Source organism: Felis catus, chromosome B1 (assembly GCF_018350175.1).
Source record: "Felis catus isolate Fca126 chromosome B1, F.catus_Fca126_mat1.0, whole genome shotgun sequence".
NCBI lineage: Eukaryota > Metazoa > Chordata > Mammalia > Carnivora > Felidae > Felis > Felis catus.
Genome location: NC_058371.1, coordinates 191,501,972 through 191,529,646, shown reverse-complemented (window position 1 = coordinate 191,529,646; position 27,675 = coordinate 191,501,972). Strand labels below are relative to the sequence as shown.

General features: G+C 43.2%; 1 protein-coding gene across 3 annotated transcripts in view; it reads right to left on the bottom strand.

Moving 5' to 3' along the window:
- Positions 1-27,340, bottom strand: part of FAM184B (family with sequence similarity 184 member B) — a 156,983-nt gene extending 129,643 nt beyond the window's left edge. For 2 of the 3 annotated variants that reach the window (XM_003985503.6, XM_045056555.1), the window contains exon 1: positions 26,846-27,040. In XM_003985503.6, coding sequence (XP_003985552.3) covers positions 26,846-26,992 — 147 coding nt within the window. In that variant the 5' untranslated portion in view covers positions 26,993-27,040. Of the gene's footprint in view, positions 1-26,845; positions 27,041-27,206 lie in introns of those variants that run through there. The other variant, XM_019829717.3, reaches the window with a different exon arrangement.
- Between the last annotated feature and the right edge of the window lie 335 nt (positions 27,341-27,675).

Here is a 27,675-nt window from a genome sequence, read left to right as displayed (position 1 = left end):
CCCCCCCCCTTTTTTTGTTCTAATCTGTCAAACCACTTTCAACACCCAGACCAAAACACACCTAGGATCTAGCATCATTTATTCAATTTTGTGTGTGTGTGTGTGTTTTTAATTTCTTAATTTTAATATTTTTAATTTTTATATTTTTTTAATTTTAATTTGTCTACCTCATTAATTCCTTTTCTCTCTTCAAAATGGCAAAACGAAGGAATTCACCCCAAAAGAAAGAGCACGAAGAAACAACAGCCAGGGATTTAACCAACACAGATACAAGCAAGATGTCTGAACCAGAATTTAGAATCACGATAATAAGAATACTAGCTGGAGTTGAAAATAGATGAGAATCCCTTTCTGCAGAGATAAAAGAAGTAACAAATAGAATGAAATTAAAAATGCTATAACTGAGCTGCAGTCATGGATGGATGCCGTGGCAGCAAGAATGGATGAGGCAGAACAGAGAATCAGTGATACAGAGGGCAAACATATAGAGAATAATGAAGCAGGAAAAAAGAGGGAGATGAAGGCAAAAGAGCATGATTTAAGAATTAGAGAAATCACTGACTCATTCAAAAGGAAGAACATCAGAATCATAGGGATCCCAGAAAAGGAAGAGAGAGAAATAGAGGTAGAAGGGATATGTGGGCAATCATAGCAGAAAACTTTCCTAACCTGGGGAAAGACACAGATGTCAAAATCCAGGAAGCACAGAGGACCCCCATAAGATTCAACAAAAACTGACCATCAACAAGGTATATCATAGTCAAATTCACAAAATACTCGGGCAAGGAGAGAATCATGAAAGCAGCAAGGGAAAAATGTCCCTAACCTACAAGGGAAGACAGATCAGGTTTGCAGCAGACCTATCCACAGAAACTTGGCAGGCCAGAAAAGAGTAGCAGGATATATTCAATGTGCTGAATCAGAAAAATATGCAGCCAAGAATTCTTTATCCAGCAAGGCTGTCACTCAAAATAGAAGGAGAGAAAAAAAGTTTCCCAGACAAAAATTAAAGGAGTTTGTGACCACTACACCAGCCCTGCAAGAAATTTTAAGGGGGACTCTCTGAGGGAAGAAAAGATGAAAAAATATATACACATACATATATATGTGTGTGTGTGTGTGTGTGTGTGTGTGTGTGTATATATATATATATATATATACCAAAAACAACAAAGATTAGAAAGGACCAGAGAACACCACCAGAAACTCCAACTCTACAAGCATCATAATGGCAATAAATTCATATCTTTCAGTACTCACTCTAAACGTCAATGGACTCAATGCTCCAATCAAAAGACATCGGGTAACAGAATGGATAAGAAAACAAGATCCATCTACATGCTGTTTATAAGAGACCCACTTTAGACCTAAAGACACCTTCAGATTGAAAATAAGGGGATGAAGAACCATCTATCATGCTAATGGTCAACAAAAGAAAGCTGGAGTAGCCATACTTATATCAGACAATCTAGGCTTTAAAATAAAGACTGTATCAAGAGATGCAGAAGGGCATTATATCATAATCAAGAGGTCTATCCACCAAGATCTAACAATTTCAAACATTTATGTGCCAAATGTGGAAACACCCAAATATATAAATCAATTAATCACAAACATAAAGAAATTCATTGATAGTAATACCATAATAGTAGGAGACTTCAACACCCCACTCACAGCAATGGACAGATCATCTAATCAAAAAACCAAAAAGGAAACAATGGCTTTGAATGACACACTGGACCAGATGGACTTAACATATATATTCAGAACATTTTATCCTAAAGCAGCAAAATAGACATTCTTCTCCAGTGCACATGGAATGTTCTCCAGAATAGACCATATACTGGGACACAAATCAGCTCTAAGTAAGTACAAAAAGATTGAGATCATACCGTGCATATTTTTTAGACCACAATGCTATGAAACTCGAAATCAACCACAAGAAAAAAATTGGAGAGATAACAAATATTTGCAGACTAAAAAACATACTACTGAAGAATGAATGGGCTAACCAAGAAGTTAGAGAGGAAATAGAAAAGTACTTGTAAGCCAATGAAAATGATAACACCACAGCCCAAAACTTCTAGGACACAGCAAAGGCGGTCATAAAAGGAAAATATATAGTAATCCAGGCCTTCCTAAAGAAGGAAGAAAGATCTCAGATACACAACCTAACCTTATGCCTTAAGGACCTGGAAAAGGAACAGCAAATAAAACTCAATACAAGCAGAACATAGGAAATAACAAAGATTAGAGCAGAATTTAATGCTATCAAAACCAAAAAAAAAAAAACAGTAGAACAGATCAATGAAACCAGAAGCTGGTTCTTTGAAAGAATTAACAAAATTGATAAACCACTAGCCAGTTTGGTCAAAAAGAAAAAGAAAAAGGAAAGGCCCCAAATAAATAAAATCAAGAATGAAAGAGGAGGGATCACAACCAACACAGCAGAAATAAAAACAATAATAAGAGAATATTATGAGCAATTATATGCCAGGAAAATGGACAATCTGGAAGAAATGGACAAATTCCTAGAAACATATACACTACCAACACTGAAACAGGAAGAAATAGAAAATTTGAACAGACCCATAACTAGAAAAGAAATAGAATTAGTAATCAAAATTCTTCCAAAAAACAAGAGTCCAGGGTCAGATGGCTTTCCAGGGGAATTCTACCAAACATTTAAGGAAGAGTTAACACCTATTCTCTTGAAGGTGTTCCAAAAAATAGAAATGGGAAGAAAACTTCCAAACTCTTTCTATGAAGCCAGCATTACCTTGATTCCAAAACCAGACAGAGACCCCACTAAAAAGAACTACAGACCAATCTCCCTGATGAACATGGATGCATAAATCCTCAACACGATATTAGCCAAACAGATCCAACAATACATTAAAAAAATTATTCACCACAACCAAGTGGGATTTACACCTGGGATGCAGGGCTGGTTCAATATCCACCAAATAATTAACATGATTCACCACATCAATAAAAGAAAGGACAAGAACCATACGATCCTCTCAATAGATGTGGAGAAAGTATTTGACAAAATACAGCATCCTTTCTTGATAAAAACCCTCAAGAAAGTAGGGCTAGAAGGAGCATACCTCAAGATCATAAAAGTCATATATGAACAACCCAACGCTACTATCATCCTAAATGGGGAAAAACTGACAGCTTTCCCTTTAACGTCAGGAACAAGACAGGGATGTCCACTCTCACCACTGTCATTCAACATATTATTAGAAGTCTTCGCCTCTGAAATCAGACAACACAAAGAAATAAAAGGCATCCAAATCGGCCAGGAGGAGGTCAAACTTTCACTCTTCGCAGATGATATGATACTCTATATGGAAAACCCAAAAGATTCCACCAAAAAACTGCCAGAATTGATTCATGAATTCAGCAAAGTTGCAGGATATAAAATCAATGCACAGAAATCGGTTGCATTCCTGTACATGAACAATGAAGCAACAGAAAGAGAAATCAAGGAATTGATCCCATTTACAGCTGCACCAAAAACCATAAAATACCTAGGAATAAATCTAACAAAAGAGGTGAAAAATCTATACACTGAAAACTATAAAAAGCTTATGAAAGAAATTGAAGAAGACATAAAAAAAAATGGAAAAAGATTCCATGCTCCTGGATAGGAAGAACAAACATTGTTAAGATGTCAATACTACCCAAAGCAATCTACATATTCAATAACACCGGCATTCTTCACAGAGCTAGAACAAATAATCCTAAAATTTGTATGGAACCAGAAAAGACCCGAGTAGCCAAAGAGATCTTGAAAAAGAAAACCAAAGCAGGAGGCATCACAATCGCAGACTTCAAGGTATACTACAAAGCTGTAATCATCAAGACAGTATGGTACTGGCACAGGAACAGACACTCAGATCAATGGAACAGAATAGAGAACCCAGAAATGGACCCACAAATGTATGGCCAACTAATCTTTGACAAAGCAGGAAAGGATATCCAATGAAATAAAGACAGTCTCTTCAGCAAGTGGTGCTGGGAAAACTGGACAGCAACATGCAGAAGAATGAACCTGGACCACTTTCTTCCACCATCCACAAAAATAAACTCAAAGTGGGTGAAAGACCCCAATGTAAGACAGAAAGCCATCAAAATACTTGAGGAGAAAGTAGGCAAAAACCTCTTTGATCTTAGCTGCAGCAACTTCTTACTCAACACGTTTCTGGAGGCAAGGGAAGCAAAAGCAAAAATGAACTACTGGGACTTCATCAAAATAAAAAGCTCCTGCACACTGAAGGAAACAATCAGCAAAACTAAAAGGCAACTGACATAATGGGGGAAGATATTTGCGAATGACATATCAGATAAAGGGTTAGTATCCAAAATCTATAAAGAACTTGTCAAACTCAACACCCAAAAAACAAATCATCCAGTGAAGAAATGGGCAAAAGACATGAATAGACACTTCTCCAAAGAAGACATCCAGATGGCCAACTGACACATGAAAAAATGCTCAACATCACTCCTCCTCAGGGAAATACAAATCAAAACCACAATGAGATACCACCTCACACCTGTCAAAATGGCTAACATTAACAACCCAGGCAACAACAGATGTTGGCAAGAATGCAGAGAAAGAGGGTCTCTTTTGCATTGTTGGTGGGAATGCAAGCTGGTGCAGCCACTCTGGAAAACAGTATGGAGGTTCCTCAAAAAATTAAAAATAGAACTACCCTACGACCCAGCAGTTTCACTACTAGACATTTATCCAAGGGATACAAGTGTGCTATTTCGAAGGGACACATGCATCCCCATGTTTATAGCAGCACTATCAACAATAGCCAAAGCATGGAAAGAGCCCAAATGTCCATTGAAAGATGAATGGATAAAGAAGATGTGGTATATACATACAATGGAGTACTACTCAGCAATCAAAAAGAATGTAATCTTGCCATTCGCAACTACATGGATGGAACTGGAGGGTATTATGCTAAGTGAAATTAGTCTGTCAGAGAAAGACAAAAATCATATGATTTCGCTCATATGAGGACTTAAGAGACAAAACAGATGAACACAAGGGAAGGGAAACAAAAATAATATAAAAACAGGGAGGGGGGAGAAACAGAAGAAACTCATAAATATGGAGAACAAACTGAGGGTTACTGGAGGGGTTGTGGGAGGGGAGATGGACTAAATGGGGAAGGGCACTAAGGAATCTGCTCCTGAAATCATTGCTTCACTATATGCTAACTAATTTGGATGTAAAATTTAAAAGATAAAAAATAAAATTAAAAAAAGAATGAAAGAAAAAAAAAAGAAAGGAAAAGTTAAAAAAAAAAATAAAAGGCTAAGCTAGAGCGGTTCCTGGGTGGCCCAGTTGGTCAAGAGTCCAACTACTGGTTCCGGCTCAGGTCATGATCTCACGTTTCTTGGGATCGAGCCCCACATCCACACTGACCACAAGGAGCATGCTTGGGATTCTGTCTCTCCCTCTCTCTCTCTCACTCACTCTCTCTTTCTGCCCCTCCCCTGCTTGTTCTTTCTCTCTCTTAAAATAAATAAACTTAAAAAAAAGGGCTAAGGTAGAACTGTATGTGCAGAATGGAAGGGTCTCCAAGATGTGTTAATATAATTAGTATAATGTGATAATATTAATATAATCTTTAAGCAGTAATAGTGTACATAATAGCATTTGTGTAAAATTTTAAAAACTAGACATGCATAAAAATAGATATGTATATATTTATGTGTGGCTAAATAATATGGTAGTATATGTATAAATTTTGTTTTCACAGAAGAAAATACAGGAAACCTCCAATAGGTTCATGAGAAGAACTTATTTTTCATTGTCTACCTCTCTGTATTGTATAAATTGTCTTTCTCTGCAATTTTTTTAAATAGTTCACATTGGTTATCTGACTTGTGGAATAATTTGACATTTTTGTTTTATTTTTTATATCTGTGCATTAAAGAAAACAAATAGAAGTTAGTTTGACAGTGAATTCACTGGAGAGTCATTTGATGGTTGGCTGGAAAGCAGACTATTCAGCAGCATATTCAAGGCCATTATAATCAAGCCACAGCTTTCCTTTAAGTTTATTCATTTTTTTTATTAATTCAGCAAATATGTGAAAGGCCACCATGTTTCTAGCTCTATATAAGAAGCTCTACAGATTCAAAGATCACAAGCCATGGACAGGATCCTCAAGTTGCTCATGGGCATTTGTGCCAGTGGAATGTATTGTCCATGATGCTGTCATGGAGGAGAGTGCCATATGTGGTAGTTCCCAAGGTGGGAGGGATCTGTTTGCCTTGGGTGATTCATAAACGCTTCACTGAACATGACCTTGGGAAGTGTTAAGGTAGAGAGGACATCAAACTGAGGAAACGTGTAAACACAAGAAGAGGTGGAAGGAAATGGTGTGTTTACAAATCTTTAGGTCATCTGGCATGCCTTGTGCATGGGGCGAGGCCAGGAAGTATTCAGAAGATGAGATTGGAAAGGCAAAAAAAAAAAAAGGCATATCACAGATGGCCCTGTTTACTCTAATGGCAATAGGGAGCCAATGCAGGATGTGATGTAGCTGCATATATGATCCAGTGGGTTTCAGAGAGGTCACCCCAACATCAGTGAGAATAGATCCTAGTCCCATCGTGGTTACATGAGAGACTGTGAAGCATAGTAATTAATAGCATGGAATGTCTGGATTTGAATTCTGGCTCTACTACTTACTAGTTGTGTGATTTGGGGAAAATTATTTAGCGTTTCTGTGCCTCAGTTTTCTCAGAGTCAATGTCCAATAATCCTCAAGGTATCCAACTTTCTCCAGGACACAGCTACCTTCATACACTCACACAACAGTTCCCCTTGGGGAAAGACTCAGTACCGAGGTGTGAGTTCTTTCTTAAGGGGACCTGTTCTCCCCTAGATTAAGGGGCTCTGGGCCTATGAACTGATGCAGGTCTGTAACAGTTCAAGGAGCAATGATTCTCAAATAGCTTGATGCAAGTTAGGCCTCTGTTCATGACACCTACAGATATAAAATCATTAAGGTTGAATTAAAAACCCTATACACTTTCAGCTTGAATTACAAGTATCAATATGAAACCATGATGTAATTTATCTTTAGAAAAATACATATTTCATATATCTGCATGGAAGGTCTAGATTGAGGGCATCTGGGTGGCTCAGTTGGTTAAGGGTCTGACTCGATCTCAGGTCAGGTCTTGATCTCAGGGTCATCGGTTTGAACCACGTGTTGAGCTCTGCGCTAGGCGTGGAGCCTACTTTAAAAAAAAAAAAAAAAAGCCTAGATTTGAGGAACAACCTAGTAGCAATGAGTGCCCTCAGCATATAGACGGCAGGCTCTTAATGCCATTTTCTACTAAAAAGAAACAAGGGTTGAAAGATGTGTGAAATATGTGAGTAAGGTATTTAGCAATGTCCGCCCTCAAATCTGTAACTCAGACCCTGACCTCTCTCTTAAAGGACCATTAAAAATAACCAGCTGCCTCCCTGACATCTTGACTTGGATGTTTCACAAGACCTTTAAACTCAACATGCCAAAAACAAAACAAATGACCTCCTCCCCACCCCCAACTAAATCTGCCTTGCTACTAATTAGCTGTGTGACTTCAGAGAAGCCTCTTAGCTAGTCTAGTCTCCAGTGTGTGAACTGGGCCAATAACTAAATTATCTCTAGGTCATTTCCAGCTGAAGGAATGTGTGGGACTAAAACTTGCCCCCATTTGTCAGTACTAATTTAATTGTGCATTGTTTCTAAAACTGAACCACTTTTAAGTCAACACTAAGTTCCTATATATTCTTGGAAGCAGCAATACTGCATGATAAATCTTAGCATCAGCTTAGCCATCAGAGATTATTTATTCAGTACTGGCAACTGCGGTGTATTTGGCTGAAATTTCAAATAGCCCATCATTGCTTTCACTATGGGCTCATGCATCCTGGAACCAACCAGCCAAGTAGCTAACCACCTGCCTCCCTGTAGCAACAGCCAAGGGCCTGTCTGTTGTTGGGAAGATAATTTAGATGACTGGGTTTTTTTTTTTTTCAGGTCCAGGCTTTTGTATCCATTTCTGAAATGTGACAGGTGCATTTTTTTCCAAGGTAGGAAGAAGAGATGGTTTTGACCTCTAGTGCCTATTGAAGCATCTGCAGAAGGGTGACGTCATTTTTATTGCATAAGTGAGGGCACTGCCACAGTAAAGTGAAAGGGGTGATAAATAAGATCCTTGGAGGCTGTTAAATGGCACTTAGCAGGAGGGAGGCCTGAGTGAGAAGTGCGCACTGCTCAGGGATCACAACACGCTTCCCCTTTCCTTGGCACTCTACACTGTCACGCTGATGGTGGTGTTCAACTTCACTGTCTCTCTGCTTAGATGGTTTACTTGATTTAAGGGGTTAAAAAGTTAGGAAAGGTTAAAACAAATGAGAATAAAAGATAGTTGGGAAAAGGTGGAGAAAAGGTGGATCAGCCTCTTTCGGCCAATTCAGAACCACCACTCCCCCCCCCTCCCCAAGGTATAAAAGATAATGCATTTATCTTTTCTCTGAGGCAGTAGAAGTCTGACGTCAGCTGGAGCATCCTATCCTATCCTTGGGAGTCAAAGGAAATGTGACCAGAACCCCCATTAAACAGACAGTGGGAATCTCAGCACCATCCATCCTTTGGGTTTTCAGGGGACTGGCTTCTGTTTCTTCTGGTCTCCACCAGCTCCACGTCCCTGCTTCCACTGGACTCATTCCCTTTAGGGATTAGCTCACTGCCCTGAAGTGCTCTCCAGTTTCTTCAGAGATTGTCAAGCAGTGGACACTGCCCGGACACTTTTAATCCCCCAAGAACCGCCTCTATGGGGGTCAAGGCGGCAGAAATGTTGCCTGAAATGTTGGGAGAAGTGTTCCATTGCATGGCATCAGAGCTCAGCGAGCAGCTCAAAGTTGGGTATAGGGCATCTAGCTAGGTTCTTAAAGTTAATTCAAGAAAATCTTCAGCCATTCGCTGTTGTTTTAAATCTATTTGCTACGTCAGTTAGTTGCCATCTTCACACATCAAGGTAGGTACTGCTTCCAATATTTGTCAGGTGAGGAATCTAAGGAATCTGTTGGGTAACTTTCTAAGGCTCCAGACGGTTTGGGGCACACGAGTGATGTGAATCCAGACCTGACTGACTAGGGCCCCTAAATAATTCAGGATTTCATAACATGCTTAGTTGGTAAGGAATTCATATACAAATTCTCACCTGAGCAACAGTCCAGTGGAAGAAGTAGGGATTGAAATGCCCATTTTGCACATGAGGAGCTGAAGCTCTAGAGGAAATTCAAGGTCAACCAGATATTCAAATCAGAAAACCATCCAGGCTGCCCCTTGTCTGTCCGTGTCTCTTGCCAAATAAATAACCAAACAAGACACACGTCCTGGACTCAGGCAATGCATTCAACATTGTTAGGTATTGCTATTTATGTGTGACTTGTCCTTTTAATGTTAAGAGCACTTAGAGTCTTAAAAGACCTCTGGGAAAATGGGGAGCCCAATCCCCAGGTCTCCCTTGGAAACTCTGGTTTACCAACAAGAACCATCACACTGTTGCATATTTACACAGAAGCCTCCTGGGCTTCTGGGAAGAAATGTCTCTTCTCCAGGGGACTCTGTGACTTCTGATTAAGTCCGAAGATAGTGAACTGAAGGCTCTTCAAAGTCACTGTCCAAATATGGCTTGAGCCTTGAGTGAACAAAGTCTGCCTAAGTCATTGGTTCTCAACAGGAGTTGATTGGACCCCCCCCCCCCAGCCCCCAGAGGTTATTTGGCAACATCTGGAGACATTTTTTGTTGTCTAGGGGAGGGCTACTGGTATCTAAAAAGTAGAGGACAGGGATGCTGCTAAACATTTACAATGCACAGGACAGCCTTTCACAACAAAGAATTATTTGGCCTCAAATGTCAGTAGGGCCCAGGCTGAGATACCCTGCCATAAGCCTAAGGTAATGCCCGGGTTTCATCCTGGGCCCTGGCTGACTGACGACACAAAGCAAGCTCAAGGTGGTGGCTCTCATGTGTTCTCTGACATAGAAACCTCAAAAACAAGTGGCTTGTTCCCCCATAGAAGGGAATGTAAGGGAACTAAAGTATGAGATAGCCTTCAGAGCTCTTTCTGTGGTGGCTGAACACCAGGGGGAAGGGATGTTTCCCCATCTTCAGGAGAGTGGGCTAGGCGAGTGGCAGGAACCTAGGTGGGGGTAGACAGGGACAGCTGGGGAGCTCCTCTTCCCAAGGAATATAGATGGAAAAGGCAACCAGAAGCAGCAGCAAAGAGGCACAAAGTTCTCCCCGCAGCAACCCTGAGGCAGGCAGGTGAGGTGGGCACTGTGTCCATTAGACAGATCCAGACAGGGAGTCTTCGGGGAATTTCACAGAGGTGATCCAAGCAGTGGCAAAGCTGGAACCAGACCCCAGTCTTCTGATGCTCTTAGAGACTAAATTGGGTGCCCTCCCAGATTTATACTTTGAATTACTAACCCCTAGTGTAAGTGTATTTGGAGAGAGGGCCTTTAAGGAGGTAATTAAAATTAAATGAGGTCATAATGGTGGGGCCCTAATCCAGTAGGACTAGCATCCCAATAAGAAAAGGAAGAGACACCACAAACCTCTCCCCGCATATGCACAATGGAAAGCAATGTGTGGACACAGCAAGAGGGGGCTGTCTACAAGCCAGGAAGAGACCCCTCTCAACAGAAACCAACATCACTGGCACCTTGTTCTTGAACTTCCAGCCTCCAGAAATGTGAGATAATACATTTCAATTGTTTAAGTCACATGGTCTGTGGTATTCTGTTATGGCAGCCTGAGCCAATTAATACAGATGTCAACATTTGGCTCCCTGTGCCAGGCTCTCCCAAATGTGGCCCATCATTCTAATGACACCCAGGTCACCAATGACCAATTATAATGGCTTCTTTTTCAGGACTCAAACCACCTTGCATCTCTGCACCACCCGCCACCAGTCAACACTCCCTCTTGAAGGCCTCTCCTCCCATGTGAAACACCAGCTTCACCTATGTCTCCCAGTATCTCTCTCAGGGTTCTCTCAGGCTCTCTCTCTTTCATAGGATAGCTATCCTGAAGGTTCCATTTTGACAGTCTTTTGTTCTAATGCTGCAAATCTAATCTAATGCTGGGAAAGCTGCCAAAAGACCTATTTCCACAAGGATTTAAACAATCTCCATAGCAATGAATGGAAGTACCCAGTCCAGAATCAGTTTGTACCAAATATTTACTGAGTGAAGGAGTAAATGAAGAAATAAACAAACTATCCTCTATAAGTTAATAATTCCTAAAATCCAGTCTCTAGCCTAGCTATTTCTTCTGAGGTCCAACCCTACTGTCTTAGGGACTGCCCATAGCTGCAAAACAAACTACCCTTGAACTCAATGACTTATTACAAGAAGCATTTTTTTTTTCTCATGCGGGATAACTATGGTTGAGCTGATCTAGGCTGGGCTTGGCTGAGTGGATCTGCCCCATGTTTCAGATTTTGAATCATCTGGGTTTGGCTCCAAGCTGTGAGAGCTGGATTCAGGTCTGCTCCTTTGGGGCCAGACTATAGGGACTGTGGCCACTCAGCACATGGTTTTCTCATGGCAATATCCAAATGGCACAAGCACACCGAAGGCCTCTGCCTATGTTCACAGCCTTTAACATTCCATGGACCAAAGCAGGTTCAAGAAGAAGCCCATCATCAATGGAATGAGGAGGCAAACTCTGTTTATGGGATGGGGAAGGGGATAGGAGTATTTGCTGAACACTAATGCAAACATCCAAGCTAGCACAACTACATATTGAATCTCCCACAACATATTTCCCCTTTGAGTATCTTACAAAGTACTGAAATTCTCCATGTCGTTTGCCAAGAACCCGGCACTACCAAATCCTCCTTCTGTAGAGTTGGGTCTCCCTGTCCACGTCCTATTAGCAGGCGATCCTGCTGAATTTGGACAGAATTCCAAACACCTACTTCTACCAGCCAGCTCCCCTGAATTCGGAATCACCCACCTTCTAGAACCCCTCATTGTCCTGGCCCACACAGCTGAAGAACTCTCCCATTGCAGACATCAGCCTGACTCACACTTGTGCTGCCTAGGCTTTTCAGACACTGCGTCCCTGGCATCTCAATGGGATGCTCACTTCCCAGCTCCTGTTGTTCAGTGCTGGTTCTTCCCCTGCCAGTCAACTCCAGCTCCCAAGGTCCCACAAGGCCCTGTGCCTCTGCTTCCCTAAGTCACAATGAGGATACTACACACTGCACAGCCCTTTTGAGCACTCACCTGCTGTAATGGAAACAAGCTTCTCTCTATCAGCTCTTCTCTGGGGACAGCATGTCATGGATGTGGCCATGAACCACTTTTCATGGAACTCACATTAGGACCCACCAAAGGGGAGAGAGGTCAGCACATGAGTTACTGATTAGCATTTGCTTTCCTGAGGCATGGTTTAGTTTACATTTGCTCACAAATACACACACACACACACACACACACACACACACACACACACCCCTATACTCTGTTCTAATTTCCCCACTCATTTTTATTTAGGCTGTCACCAGATAATTTGATAGGCTTCCTTGGGACCAATGGGCCCTGCTCCAGGAGGCTGAGGACAGGAATAGCAAGTCTGGACAGGAGCACTTTGGCAGCATGGAGAGGAAAAGCTTTGCAAGACGAATGTCGCCAGTATTGCTGGCTCTTGCCTGCTGTATTAATTTCTCCTTTAAAAGAAAGCTGACCCATTTTTTCCGGCCCACAGCCCTAATGGACTCTTATTCAGAGGCCATCCTTCTCCCACATAAAGAGCTGTATTGTGTTTAATGATAAGGCTTTTAATGGAATTTGCTATTTCTGGGTCTCTGGGAAAACGCCATTAATGAGCTTGCAAGAGCAAGGAAAAGCAGACGCTTCAGGGGCGTGCTTCTCAAGGGCAGGCTACCCTGGCAAGATGATGCACGAAAACCAGAAAACAGGTTCTTTCACACTTTCTTGGAACTGGTTTGACCTAACAAAACGATGATCGAGACAAACTTTGTCTTCAAAATGTCAAGGTATCGCTCTTACCCGCCCCCATGCTACCCACCCCCAACATCCTCTCGGCATGCCCCTCATTCTGATATCGCCCACAAGTGCTTCTGTCACCCTGATCATAACAAAACCATCAGCAGAGTGCAAAACTAGACAGGTAAACTAAGCAGACTAACACCTGCCACTCCTTCAAAACCTGGAATTGATCCAAGGCCTGTTTAAGACACTGCGAATGACATGAGGAGGAGAGACCCAAGAAAGAGGCAGGCCACTCCAGGTGCGTAGGTGGCAGTTTTAATAACAAAAAAGGGACCTTTCATACGAGGCTTATCTTGGGTGACAGTAAGACAAACGGACGCCTGCACCCACCCTCCAAATCTTAAAAGGTTACTAAGAGGCCCTCACCAGGCCTGGTCACGTATATACTGGTGGTTTTCAACACCACATCACCCTCTCAAGGCTGCGTCCTCGGAGCAGCCTCTGGGAGCTGGAAAGGCAAGCGGAACCCACATTCCGAGGGCAGGAGAGGGGGTGCCCGGGTCCAGCTCACAGGTCAGTTGGTGGTCCCGTCTTTTTGATGACGGTCCCCAACAACGCAATGCTTCTCTGAAGGAGCGGCTTCTGCCATCCCTGGGCCCTGGGCCCTTCCTATGATGTGCTGCCACCTCTTACAGATGGGAGTTTTGCTGGCACACCTGCCCTTTCATGTCTCCTGCTGGCACTCGCCGTGTCCTGGCACTCATGGAGCACTAAAGACATAGAAAAAAGGCGTAAGATGCGGACCTTGTCCTCAAAGGTTTAACAGTTCAAACTAATCCGACTCCCGTTACTATTATTGAGAGCAGAGCCCATGCTCCAAGCTGTTGAAAGCTCAAAAATGAGGAAGACAAAGCAGAGGGTCCTGCCTACCTTACAGGCTTGCTCAACCTGAGTCTGCAGCATCACCTGAGCTGGCTGAAAATGCATATTCTCAGCCCTCGCTGGGGACCGACTGAATGCAAAGTGCTAAAGGTGGGCCTAGCCGCGTGTGTTTAATACTAACATCTGAGCAGCACAGGCCTCAAGAGCTTCTAGAGAAGTGTAGGAAATAAGACAAACATGCAATCTCGCTGCTACCGGACAGGCCAAGCCCAGGGCCCGGCAACGGACCAGGACCTATCGCCTAGGCCAGAGGCAGTGGCCTCGGAGTCAGGCTGAAGTCACAGCCACCGGTGCAGTTTTCAAAATGCATCACTGCCTGAGCCCCACACTTTGCTGGTCTAAATTTTCGTTAAAAAACCCTGACGGTTATGAGAGGAGAGCAGCTCAGCAGATATCTGAGAGAGCAGTAGCCTTCAGCAACGGTGAAGAGGGGATTGTAAGAAGCCAGTGTATTTGCTTTCTGTGGCGCCATAACAAGTCACCCACAGACTGGTTTCCAACAACAGAACTTTAGGGGAGCCTGGCTGGCTCAGTCAGGAGAGCGTGGGACTCTTGATCTCAGGGTCATGAGTTCAAGCTCCACACTGGGTGTAGAATTTACTTAAATAAATACTTTAAAAAATAAAGTAAAACAACAGGACTTTATTCTCTCACAGTCCTGGAGGTCAGAAGTTCAAAGTCGAGGTGCCTGTAGGGCCTCACTCCCTTCTGACGCGCAGGGGGAGAATCATCCATTCTTGGCCTCTTCCAGCTTCTGGTGGCTGCAGGTGTTTCTTGGCCTGTAGGCGCACTTCTCCAATCTCTGCCTCCGTTGTCACAGGGCCTTCACCTCTTCCATCTCAAATCTTCCTCTGCTGTTCTCTTGTAAGGACACGTGTCATTGGATTTAGGGCCCACTCAGACAACAGAAGACTATCTCATCTCAAGACACTTAACCTTCAAAGGCTCGTTTTCCCAATAAGGTAGGATTCACGGGTTCCAGAGCTTTGGTGTCTACCGGAGACACAATTTTTGTGTGTGTCTACCACAGTCACCAACAAGAGAAGACAGCGTCTGCCAAGCATACAATTAGCACAAAGCAGTAAAAGACTGAGCAGTCTCTTGGGCTTGCTTGTTAACCAAATGGGAGCCCGAAGTTCAAGGGGCAAAGTTATTATGGTAGCTGTTCAGAATTCAGCAGGCAGGGGCATAGCTTTTCAGAAAAATTTTACCACCATTCTGCTTCGAAAGACTGAGGAGAACACTATGTCTGATGATGACATCAATGATTCACAAGCAGGCCTCCCTGCTTCCTGTTTTGAAGGTTCCACAGCAAAGGAAAAGGTTTTCTCAGGAGACCAGGGACAAGACAGGGAGAGCAGCTCATGTGCCACAGATTCCACTGGAGCCCTGAGCTGTGAGGAAGCTGCTTGCTTCTCTGATGGCTTGAGCAACCCAGGAGCATCCTTGAGCGACATCCTCTTACTCTGGAGGATCAGAATACAGTAACTTCAAATAGGTCCATTACACAGTCAGAATGTGAAATGACAATCTGGGCCTGTGATTATGTCACTGTAGTTTGAAAGTAATTACAGTAGCCCCTTCTCCCTGCCCTTATCTGCTGGGGACACATTCCAAGAGCCCCAGTGGATGCCCTGAACCCACAGATAGTACCGAACTCACTTGTACGTGCTATAGGTTTTTTCCTTCACATACACATTTATAAATGTGTAATTTTATAAATGTATAAATGTATAAATATATACATATAAATATATACATATACATATATACATATATAAATATATAAATGTATAAATTTTATAAATGTATAAAGCTTAATTTATAAATTAGGCATAGTAAGAGATTAACAACAATAGCTACTAATAAAATAGAGCAATTTTAATGCTATACTATAATGAAAGTTATGTGAATGTGGTCTCTCTCTCTCAAAATGTCTTACTGTACTGTCCTCACCCTTCTTGTGGTGATGTGAGATGATAAAATGTCTACATGATGAGACAAAGTGAGGCAAATGCCACAGGCATTGTGACATGTATATCACACTGTATCGGGAAGATCATCTGCTTCTGGACTGTAGTTGACCCTAGGTAACTGAAACCACGGAGAAGGGAGGGACCACTGTACATCATGGTCTAGGAAACTATGAGTGTTGCTCTCATGGAACTGTCCCAGCAGTTTATAGAGGTAGAGAGCTGTAATAAATGCCTTTAAAAATGGCAAGCTTTGTAGTTAACAAGTCAGGAGAACATCTTGTATATGAGACTGCTTTCAACTAGTCACAAAATACCCCTCTCTCCAGGTCTCTCCCTTCCAAACTTCCTGATATTCCTTCATAGGAGTCTACCTGTAACGAAGGTGAGTTTTGCTCATAGAAATTTAACCAAAGAAAATAATATAGCACGTGTGTAGTCTCAAGAACATCCATCATAATACTAATTACAATAATGAAAAACTGGAATCAACCAAAATGCCCACCAATAATAGTTCTCAGGGAAACTTCCTTGATGCCTCGGGCTGTTCAATGTTTTCATACTTCTTGCTTGGTAACATATCAAAATTGTAACTTGCTTGCTGTATAAAAACAGTAGATAATAAACATTGAAAAAAATTATGTTGGAGAGCTCAAGATCTATTGTGAAGGTAACACAATAGTTACGTATCATGTAACCCTATTTTTGGAAATTATATGTCTATATTTGCATGGGGAATTATATAGTAGGATGTATAAAAATATTACTTATTATATCACTATAGTTATTACATATTTGAAAATGCTTTAAAATCTTGTTTGTATTTTTGATTTTTCTAAAATGGATGTTTTTCTTTTTTTTTTAATTGTTTTTAATATTTATTTTTGAGAAAGAGAGACAGAGCACAAGCAGGGGAGAGGCAGAGAGAGAGGGAGACACAGAATCCGAAGGAGGCTCCAGGCTCGCAGGCTCCAGGCTCTAAGCTGTCAGCACAGAGCCTGACTCAGGTCTCAAACCCACAAACTGCAAAATCATGACCTGAGCTGAAGTCGGACACTCAACCAATTGACCCACCCAGGTACCCCTGGATGAGTTCTTCTAAAATAGTATATGATTGGTCATTGCTCTTTTATTTTACCTTATAATTCTGGTGTCCTGAAGGAATTGGAATCTGACCAATGGAAGCACCAAGTTTGGTCAGACCCTGTGTCCGTAGTCAGGGGCTGGAAGTGACTAAGTCAGATGCTGGCTTGGGAGGGAATGGAAGAAATCCACTTACTTGTCAGACTTGACCAGTTCCCCACAGCACTCAGAAAATTAGAGAGTAGCACCTCCTGAGTTCTGGCCTTGAGAAGAGCTTCCCCACTTTCCCACAAAAATGTATGTAGACTCTGGTTAAAATTTGATACTTTATCCCAGGAGCAGAGGAAGGTCAGGGTAGAGCTGTATTCAATCAATGAGCACATGTGGGCACTGATCACTAACCAGGCACTGTTTTGGGCACTAGAGGTAGAGGAGAAAAGAAAGCACACAGAAATCCCTGCCCTCAAGGAACTTCCTCTGCGGAGAAGAGAAGGCAATAAATAGAGAGAGGAGAAGAAGAAAATAGCAGATAGAGCCAAGAGGACCTCAGAAATGAGCAGGGCGGCAGCACAGTCTAGGGGCACAGGGAGGCCGGGTCCGAAGAGACATCTGAGCCGAGACTGGTCAGCCAAGCCAGGGGTCGGGCAGAAGACTCCACAGGACAAAGACACCGAGCAGCACAAACTGGGCACATTTGAAAGGCCAAAAAAGAAGGACGATGTGGCCCGGTAGGTGACACTGAGACATGGTCAGCAGCCACCTCAAGTGACCACCATTGAGAATGTATTCTAGGTGAACAAATTTCATTCCAAGAGAAACAGGAAGCCACGGCATTTTAAACAGAAGAACGACACGTTCTGGTTTATATTTTAAAGGCTCATGCTCGCCACTGTGTGAGGAGCCCAGGGTAGACCACAGGATCCTGAGGAGGCCACAGCCAGGGTTGGAGCAGAGGTGGAGGTGGACAAGGAGAATGGAGATGGACTGATTCGTTATTTGTTTATGGGGTGAAGTCACCAGGACTTGCTTTCAGAACTGGATTCAAGCAGGAGAAAGATAGGATTCAGTTTATTTTGTTTAATGTTGTTTTAATTTAGCAGCTTTATTGAGATACAATTCTTATACCATACAATTTGCCTAATTAAACTACAGTTCAGTGGCTTTAAGTACATTCACAGAGTTGTGTAACCATCACTACAACTGTCTTTAGAATATTCCCTTCAGGGGGGCACTTGGGTGGCTCAGTTGGCTCAGTCAGTTAAGCAGTGAAGCATCCGACTCTTGGTTTTGGCTCAGATCATGATCTCATAGTTGGTGAGTTCAAGCCCTGTGTCGGACTCTGCACTGACAGCACAGAGCCTGCTTGGGATCTCTTCTGCCCCTCCCCCACTCACACTCTCACTCTCTCTCTCTCAAAAGTAAATAAACTTAAAAAATATATTATATAAAAACATAATATTCTTTACCCTAAAAAGAAGCCCTGTATCCCTTAGCCACTACCTGCCCCCCACCTCGTACTTTGTACCACATTTCATTTATCCATTCTTCCACAGATGGACATTTAGCTCATTTCTATTTTGTGGCTATTATGAATAATGCTGCTATGAAAAGTGTATGAGTTTTCGTGTGGGTGTATGTTTTAATTTCTCGTGGGTACTGCAGAATTGGTGGTTCATATGATAACTCTGTTTAACTGTTGGAGGAACTGCCAGACTGTTTTCCAAAGCAGGTGGAATGTTGTGTGTTCCCACCAACAGTGTGTGAGGCTTTGATTCGTTTTTTTTTTTATAAGGGAAATTATTTTTAAGTTTATTCATTTTGAGAGAAGGAGAGAGAGAGTGAGAGCGAGAGCGCACAAGCAGGGGAGGGGCAGAGAAATGGAGAGACAGGATCCCAAGCAGGCTCTGCGCCATCAGCACAGAACCCAGCGCAGTATTCGAGCTCCCGAACTGTCAGATCATGACCTTAGCTGAGATCAGGAGTCCAACACTTAACTGAGACACCCAGGCGCCCCGAGGCTTTGATCCTGTTTTATGGTCACTCTGGCTGCTGTGTGGAAAAAGGATTGATGTAGACATCAGGATGGTCATGCAAAAGTGGAGGTTATCTTAGTAGAGTTCAGACACCCCACTTAAGGTGTACTTCATTTGTTTGTTTTATGGCAAAAAGATTTTTGTGAGGAAGCCATCTTTATACCATGAATCACATCATTAAATGAAAAGATTCCAACAGAGAGAACTTGTTAAAACAGATCTGCAGTTTTCAAATCTAGGGTCCTAAAGCAAACTGGTATGGAACTGAGTGAACATCTGTCCCCAAACAAGCTCCTGCAAGCAGGAGGGTATTTTCAGAGAAGCTACGGGAGTCAGGGGGTACAATAAAGCTTCCACACCTTTAAGCCATGAAAACCCAGGGCTCAAGTGGCAGCCTGTGGCTGAGGACTCCTGTGGCAACAGGCATCACTCCTACTGCCTTTGGACCCTGCCTCTCTGTCCCAGAGAAGGGCTGGCTTTGTTCCCACTGCTGCTTTGGACAACTGGGCAAGAGTCCTGTCCCTCTGCACTTCTTCCAGTCCAGAAAGGAATGGGAAGCCAGTGTCTATCAAGCTCACAATATGACCAGCCCTGGGCGAGACGCTCCATTTGCAGTCAGTAAAACCTCTTCTGTCAAATTACCAAGGAAGAAACATTTATTTTTTCCAATTAGAGATGAGGAAAGTTGGCCCCTTTGGCTCAGAAGGTCAGAAAAGGCTTCTCTAAAGAGTTGGTATTTAAGCTGATACCAGCCACGTCCAGATCAGGAGGAAGAACAGGCCACAGTAAACCCCCAAATCATTCATTAGCTAGCTCTCCACGTGTCTTCATGTTTTTTTCATTTAATTTTTATTTATTAGCATAAATAAGAGTAAGAAGTATCCCTCTAGAAACAAATCAAGTTTAAATTGATTGAAAAGATAACTTTGAGTAGAAATTGTCATTGTTTTTCCTTAATCTCTCCATAACAATAGCCCCCACTCCATCCCTACAGACATCCACTATCTCCCTCACACATTAGTACCATTGTCTCTGCTAATATGTCTTAGTACACATTGGACCTGGGGGAGATCATGTAAACCAATGGCATGGCAGACAACGTGCGTTTCTATGGGCAGATGGCTCCATGAGAAAAAAGGAGGAAGAGGAAAGAGCTCTGCCCAATTCCTACTCTTAGCCTCAGTAATTGGATACGCATTCCCCCTTCCATGGGAAAAAGTAGTAAAGATGATTGGGAGAGGTTAAGTCTGGACACATAAGGATGACCAGAGAAGAAATATTCCCCACCCTCCACACACACCCAGCACTAGGTTCTGGATGTCCTGGTTCTGTCACTACATACTAATGTGACATTGGGCAAGAATGCTGGCTCTCTTCTGGGTCTCAGATTTCTTCTCTCTCAATTAGAGATGGTGCTTCCCTCCTTGCCATGCAGAACTGCTGTGCGCACAGGATGAGTAAGTGTGTCAAAGGCTTTGCAGAGAGCACACACACTACCAAAAAAAGAATGAAATCTGGCCGTTTGCAACAACACAAATGGATCTCGAAGGTACAACACTAAGTGGAATAGGACAGAGAAAGACAAATACCATACGATTTTACTCATATGTGGAATCTAAAGAACAAAACAAATGAACAAACAAATACAGAAAGACTCATAGATACAGAGAACAAACTGGTAGTTGCTAGAGAGGAGGGGGATTTGGGGAGATGGGCGAAATAGGTGAAAGGGATTAAGAGGTACAAACTTCCAGTTATAAAATAGATGAGTCAAGGGGATGAAAAGTACAGCATAGGGAATGTAGTCAATAATATTATTACAATGTTGTATCATGCAATGATTATCATGGTGCAATGTATGGAATTGCTGAATCACTGTGTGGGACACCTGAAATTAATATAACATTATGTGTCAACTATACTTAATAAAATAAATAAATAGGGTCACTTGGGTGGCTCAGTTGGTTAAGTGTCCAACTCTTGATTTTGGCTCAGGTCATGATCTCATGGTTCATGGGTCTGAGCCCTGCGACGAGCTCCACACTAATAATGCAAAGCCTGCTTGAGATTCTCTCTCTCTCTTTGCCCCTCCCCCCACAAATAAATAAAATTAAAAAAAATAATAAGATAAATAAGTAAAAAATGAAAGGGGGGGTTGGGAACTAATATAAAGCCTTGAAGCTCAAAAAGAAAAGATTACAAACACTAACAAATCATAAGGTATCACGAATGTGTGGAAGTTGCAGGCCCTTGCTTGCAGGGTCTTCCAAGAGACTAGCGGAGATGTTTTTAAAACAGTGAGAGGGTCCCGTAGGGTTAGTCTACTCCTTCTACTTTTAGCTGGGAAGCTTCTGGCACCTAGCAGAACTGCTCATTGTCTTCCAGGCCCATTTTCTCTGATTGGGAGATGAGAGGGAGGGCCGTGGGTATGTGGTTACTTGTGGTCCGGGTTCCCTAGAGTCAGTCTTCAGTTGGACAAATGGTTCATGGGCAGGGAATGCACACTTTCCCACTCATTTGCTTGTTCTAATTTAAAGGGGTCTTCATTAAAGCTTCTATTTGGGGCAAGACTTTCTATCCCTCGAAAGTTGAAACTGGGGAATCCCTGAGTATGAGGGATGCCAAGCCTTCTGGGTATGAGGATGTGGAGAGCCCTGAAAAAAAAAAAAAAAAAGAATCAGCCTGAGATTGCTGGGACAGAGCAAAAGCAGAGGTAGGCCTGACTGTCCCAGGCTTGGCTGGGCCAAGCTGCCTGATGTTTTCAAGACTGAAAGCTTCCCAAAGGCTTTCATAGGGATGGATTTGGAACCTCCTGTTGCCCAAATAACCCTTCTGCATCCACTTTACTGTTTAAACCTTCACTTGTTCTGAAACGGTTGCTCTTGGCCTTGAGAAAACAGCAATGCCTGTCACCTCTCTCTCGTCTCCTTCAAAGGTGGGGCCTGGGGCGTTGTATGCTTCATGTTTGTTTTTAACTTTTTATTCGGAAACAATTTCAAACTTAGGAAAAAAACTGCCAGAAGAACAGCACAAAGAACATCCCCACCCCCATTCACCTGTTCTTGACATCAGTGCCCTTTGTTTTCACCTGTTCTTAACATCAGTGCCCTTTGTTTTCACCTGTTCTTAACATCAGTGCCCTTTGTTTTATCGTTTCCTTTCTTTCTGTATTCTATTTTCTATATTTTATTTATAAGATAAAATGCTCTGAGAATAAGACATCACACTCATGTCCTGGAAAGTAAGACCTATTTCAAAGTGCATTACTTCAGAATAAGGACATGTTGGTGCATAGCCACGGTATACAGTCAACTCCAGCAAATTTCACAGTGATATAAATGCTTTTACTTTCTCTATCATCAAATTCCAGTTTGTCAGTCAACTCCACTGTCTCCTCACAGCAATTTTTCCACCCAGTAGAGACTCCAGTCTAGGATCAGGCATGGCATCTAGTTGTCGGCTCACTGGTGTATATATTTTTTTAATTTAATTTATTTATTTTGAGGGAGAAAGAGCACGCTTGTGTGCATGCGGGGGAGGGCCACAGCGTGAGGGAAATAATCGCAATCTCCCGCGGTGGTAGCACAGAGCCCGATGCGGAGCTCCATCCCATGAACCGTGAGATCATGACCTGAGCTGAAATCAAGAGCTGGTCGCCCAACCCACCAAACCACCCAGGCGCCCCACCCCTGGTGTATTTTTAAAAGCTCCCCAGATGACTGTAATGTGAATCCATGTAAATGAATATTTACCACACTAATACATACTGTCTACCAGGTGCAAAGTATTGTGAATAAATTAGAGTCTATGATTTTTAAGGGACATACTATCTACAAATCAACTATAACATCAGATGGATAAATATCATGAGAGAATATTTGCCAAGTCTGTGGGAGGAAACTCTAATTAAATTTAACAAGCTCACTGAGAGTCTACTATGTGCCAGGCATTGTACGAACTTCTGGAAAAACAGATGTAAGAAAAAAATAACCAATGCACAATTAATAATGAATGAATGCATGGCTAATTTCAAAAGTGAGGTTTTTCAAAAGCTTTTCTTGGGACCAGTAAGACTTAATAGATAAGTAGGACTCAACTTTTAGAGATGAAGACATTTCAGGAGAGGAGACATCCAGAGGACAATAGAAGTGAGTGACCATGGAGTAAGCAAAGAAGTGTACTTCATTGTGACTTGAGAACTGAGTGCATGGAATTGGATTAGGTGTTCTTGGAAAAGTAGGCTGAACAATGCAAGATGACAGAGTCGCTTTGAAACATAGTTGGGCCGTTTCTTCAAAAGTTAAACATAAACTTAACATACAATCCAACAATTCTATTCCTAGGTATCTACCTGAGTGTAATGAAAATGTGTGTCCACACAAGGACTTTGCACAGGAATGTAATGTTTGTAGAGCATTATTTATAGTAGCCCCAGCGTGGAAACAACCCAAATGTGTGCCACAGAAGGTACATATTCATGCATTGGGGTACTACTGAGCAATGAAAAGGAATGAATGACTGATACATACTACAACATGGGTTAACTTCAAAAACATTCTGCTAAGATTTAGCAACTATGTGAAAAAAGCTAGATGGAAATACCACATACTGTATCATTTCACTGAGATGAAATGTCTGGAAAAGACAAATTTATAGACAGAAAGTAGATTAATGGTTGCCTGGTGTTGGAGTTGGAATGGGGACTAACTACTAATGGGTACCTAGGACAGGTTTCTTTTTTTTTCTTTTTTTACATTTTTATTCATTTTTGAGAGACAGAGAGAGACAGAATATGAGCGGGGGAGGGGGAGAGAGAAGGGGAGACGCGGAACCTGAAGCAGGCTCCAGGTTCTGAACTGTCAGCACAGAGCCAGACGCGGGGCTCAAACCCATGAACCGTGAGATCATGACCTGAGCCAAAGTCAGACACTTAACCGACTGAGCCACCCAGGTGCCCCCCTAGGATAGGTTTCTTTACAGTGATAGCAATGTCCCCAGACTGGATTATGGTTATAGAGTAACAACTCTGTACATCTACTAAAAAAGTTGAATCATACACTTACATAGATGAATTTTATAATATGTAAATTATACTTGAATAAAACTGTAAAAATTAAGAAGTTATTAAAATCAGAAAAGAAATATGAACAGTAATCTTAGAAATGAAAAATATAATCATTGAAATTCTAAAAGTTAACAGGGAGAAGAAACTCTGGACTGGATAAATTATTTAGAGAACTGGCACACAGAAGGGTTGGATTAAGGAATTCACCAGGAGGCAACGCAGAGGCAAAAAAATTTTTTTTTTGAAATCACATTTCAGGATATAGATGAAGTGGCTGGCTTCCTCACTGACCTAACAGCAGTTCTAGAAAAGAGAATGTAGGCAATGACAGAGAAACAATATTTGAAGAGAAAATCATTGATAATTTTCCAGAATTAAAGAGAGCACGCCAGTCCTCACCAGAAGGGACACTCACATCTAGAGAGTTCTGGTGAAACCGCTGCACGTCAAAATAAAACAAACACAAATCTTGAATACTTTCAACAGAAAGGCAGACTGTCTACAAAGGAATGAAACTTAGACTGGCAGCAGAATTTTTACCAGTGACAATCAGTACCAGAAAACAATGGGGCACCTTCATCAAGGTGCTCTGGGAAAATAACTGCTCACTAGAATTTTACACCCAAACACATTCTCACCCAACACTGAGGGCAAAATACAGTTCCAAATATACAAAGAATTCCCTCCCCCACCCAGACCCCAACAGAAAAGATTATTAAAAAATGAACTTCAGCTAGAAGAAAAGCAAACCCAAAGAGAAGGCTTTGGATTTGAGGGAAAAATAGTGAGAAGAACCTGATGAAGTGTCAGTGAATTGAAATAACTCTTGACTATAAAAATGATTCTTATTTTTATTTTTTTAATGTTTATTTATTTGGGGGGAGAGAGAGGGAAAGAGTGTGCAAGTGGGGGAGGGGCAGACAGAGAGAGGGAGAGAGGCATTACATAATAAGAATCAATATGACTTCTAATGCAAAATAGCCTTTGAGAAACATTGCCTACTATGTGCTAGGGATCGTGCTGCTTTCGTCACTGCTGTGTCTTCAGTGGTTGACACATAATAGGTGTGCCATAAATACTACTGAGTGGAATGATCACCACATTGTAATGAAATAATCTGTTTACGTGTTTGTTCTACACAGGGGTAGGGACTCCGTCTTAGTTTTGTGCCATCAATATTCAGCACTGGGCCCGGCACACAGCAGGCACTCCATAAATTTAAATGAACTCAAGGTTCATCTCTTCCATAAAATCTCCCTGTCTCTGCCTATAATGGCTTACCCCTTGTTTCCACTTCTATAGAACTCATAATTTGAAATATCCAATTTAGCAACTGATTACACAATAGTGTCTTTTAGTTTTCTTTTCATATTTCAAACCTTGTTTTTCCAAAAGTATTTTAGATTCCTTACAGATAACGATGTTTTATACTGTGCCTAGCACCTTCAATCAATACTTTTTGGGGGGATGAATGTCATATTTGAGTAAATGTAGATCAGTGGTGCCAAGGTCTCAAGGGGTATCTTCATTCTCTTTTTTCAATCCTTGACTAAAGAGATCACTGTTTGGAGACGGGGTCATATGCAAAGAATGTGGACAAGTTGATGGGAGGGGCGGGAGAAGGCAGCTAGTGCCCAATTCCAAGTCTCCCTGCTGTCTTCCTTCCAGCAAAATAGAGAGGAAAATGCCTGTGAACCTACCAAAAAATGGGTGTGGGGAAGTGGAGGAAGATAGAGAAGAGAGCACGTCCCATACACTACTGGACAGAATCTGGACCTGACCCTTCCACTAGCAGGCACGGTACTAGGAATTTATTATGAGATCAAAAGGAAACCCTGAAGCAAAAGCTACATTCTCACACTGGGAGCCTTGTATAGAAAACAGAGAGGGATGCTATTTCCAGCTATACACAAGGCACAGAAAGGGAACCTACCACAAGGAGCTCCTAATAGGGAAGCTGCAGAGGGCTAACAAAGGCCAGTGTGGTATTTTCTTGCTGGTCTTCATAAGGAAGACATCAGGGTCTGGAGAGGTTCAATCCAGTTCCTGGGAGGAGGTAGGGAGATGGGCCCGCTGACCTCCCAAGGTCTTTTGTAATCCAATAATTAATGGGGGAGCCGTACACTTCCCCACTTATGCTCTTACACACATCTGCACCCAGTTTGATAGTAAGTCCTCTGGGCTGCCTTCCAGGTCTAGTACGGTGCCAGGCAAGCTGCTGGCACTCAACAAATGGCTCAAATATTTGTTGAATGAAGGAATAAATTAATCAAGTGTTTAAATAGAGCCCGCATGACCTCCCCAGCTCCAAAGTACAATGATGAATAAAATCACAACATTCCAGGCACGATCACTTGAGCAGAGCTGCCAAAGGAAAACACACACACACACACACACACACACACACACACACGCACTGATTCAACTAGGTTTCCCACCTTGGGAACACAGACCACCTGCTCGGCACGCAGTCTGTTGGAGTTTCCTTGGCAAGGATCCTCTCAGCTGCTTTAAGGATGGTGCTTCCAGAAGGTCAAGTTACCAAGATTTAGGACCGCTCCCCTAACCGGTTGGCCTCCCAGACAAAGTTTCTGCCCGGATTCGTCCTGGGCCTCCCCTGGGTGCGTCTGCCCTCCCCCAACCTGGGGCCCCTGGACGCGCAGCTCGCCTGCCCGCAGCGCCTCACCTTACCTTGGTGAGCTGGGCGATCTTCTTGCACATTTTCACGTGCATCTCGGGATCCCAATCCATTCTCCAGTCGGTGCCACCGCGGGCATCAGCTTTGGAGCCCTGGCAAGTCCCGGACGCGTGAATTTTGCTGTTAAGGACAGAAGCCATGGCTAAAACGCGTCCGACACTCAAGGGCTCTCGCTAGTGTTCTCGCTGCCCGTGGTGTGCACGTGCGTGCGCGCGCGGGCGTGTGAGCGTGTGGGCTTCCTCCGGAGCGGTGGCACTGCAGTCCCGCCGCCCGCACCGCCGAGCTGCCCCTACTGCCCCGAGGTGTCGGCCTCTCGGCGGTCCCCGCGCCCACCCTCCCTTCTCCGGCGCTCACTCGCTCGCTGGCTCGCTGGGTCTCTGGCTCTGCGGGCACCCGCACCCTGCGGCGACACGCCGAGGATCCGCACGTGCCGCTAGTGACCCGCGCGCCGCTCTCCCGCCCGTGCGGGTTTCGCCTGCAACAGAAGTGCTTCCGCGACGAGGAGCCGCTGGCCTTGGAGAGGTTCGCGCTGGCCCCGCGCCGGGCTCTCGGACACGTGGGTGGCGCAGGGCTCTGGACTCAGCAGCGACTGCCCCCGCCGGCGGTGCGCATCCCAAGCCAAGGAAGAATCAGAGCCGGCCTCAGCCTCGGGCAGCCGGGGCGCGCGGTCTGGGAAGGGGCCCTCGGCGATGTTCCCCGGGGCGAACGGGTGGCGAGGGACCGGGCAACCTTGATGGGCGCGCTCAGCCAGAGGCTCTAGAGCCTCGGAGCTCGGCGCTGAAGGCGGAGATGGGGGCGGGATATAGAGAGAGGGGCAGGGAGG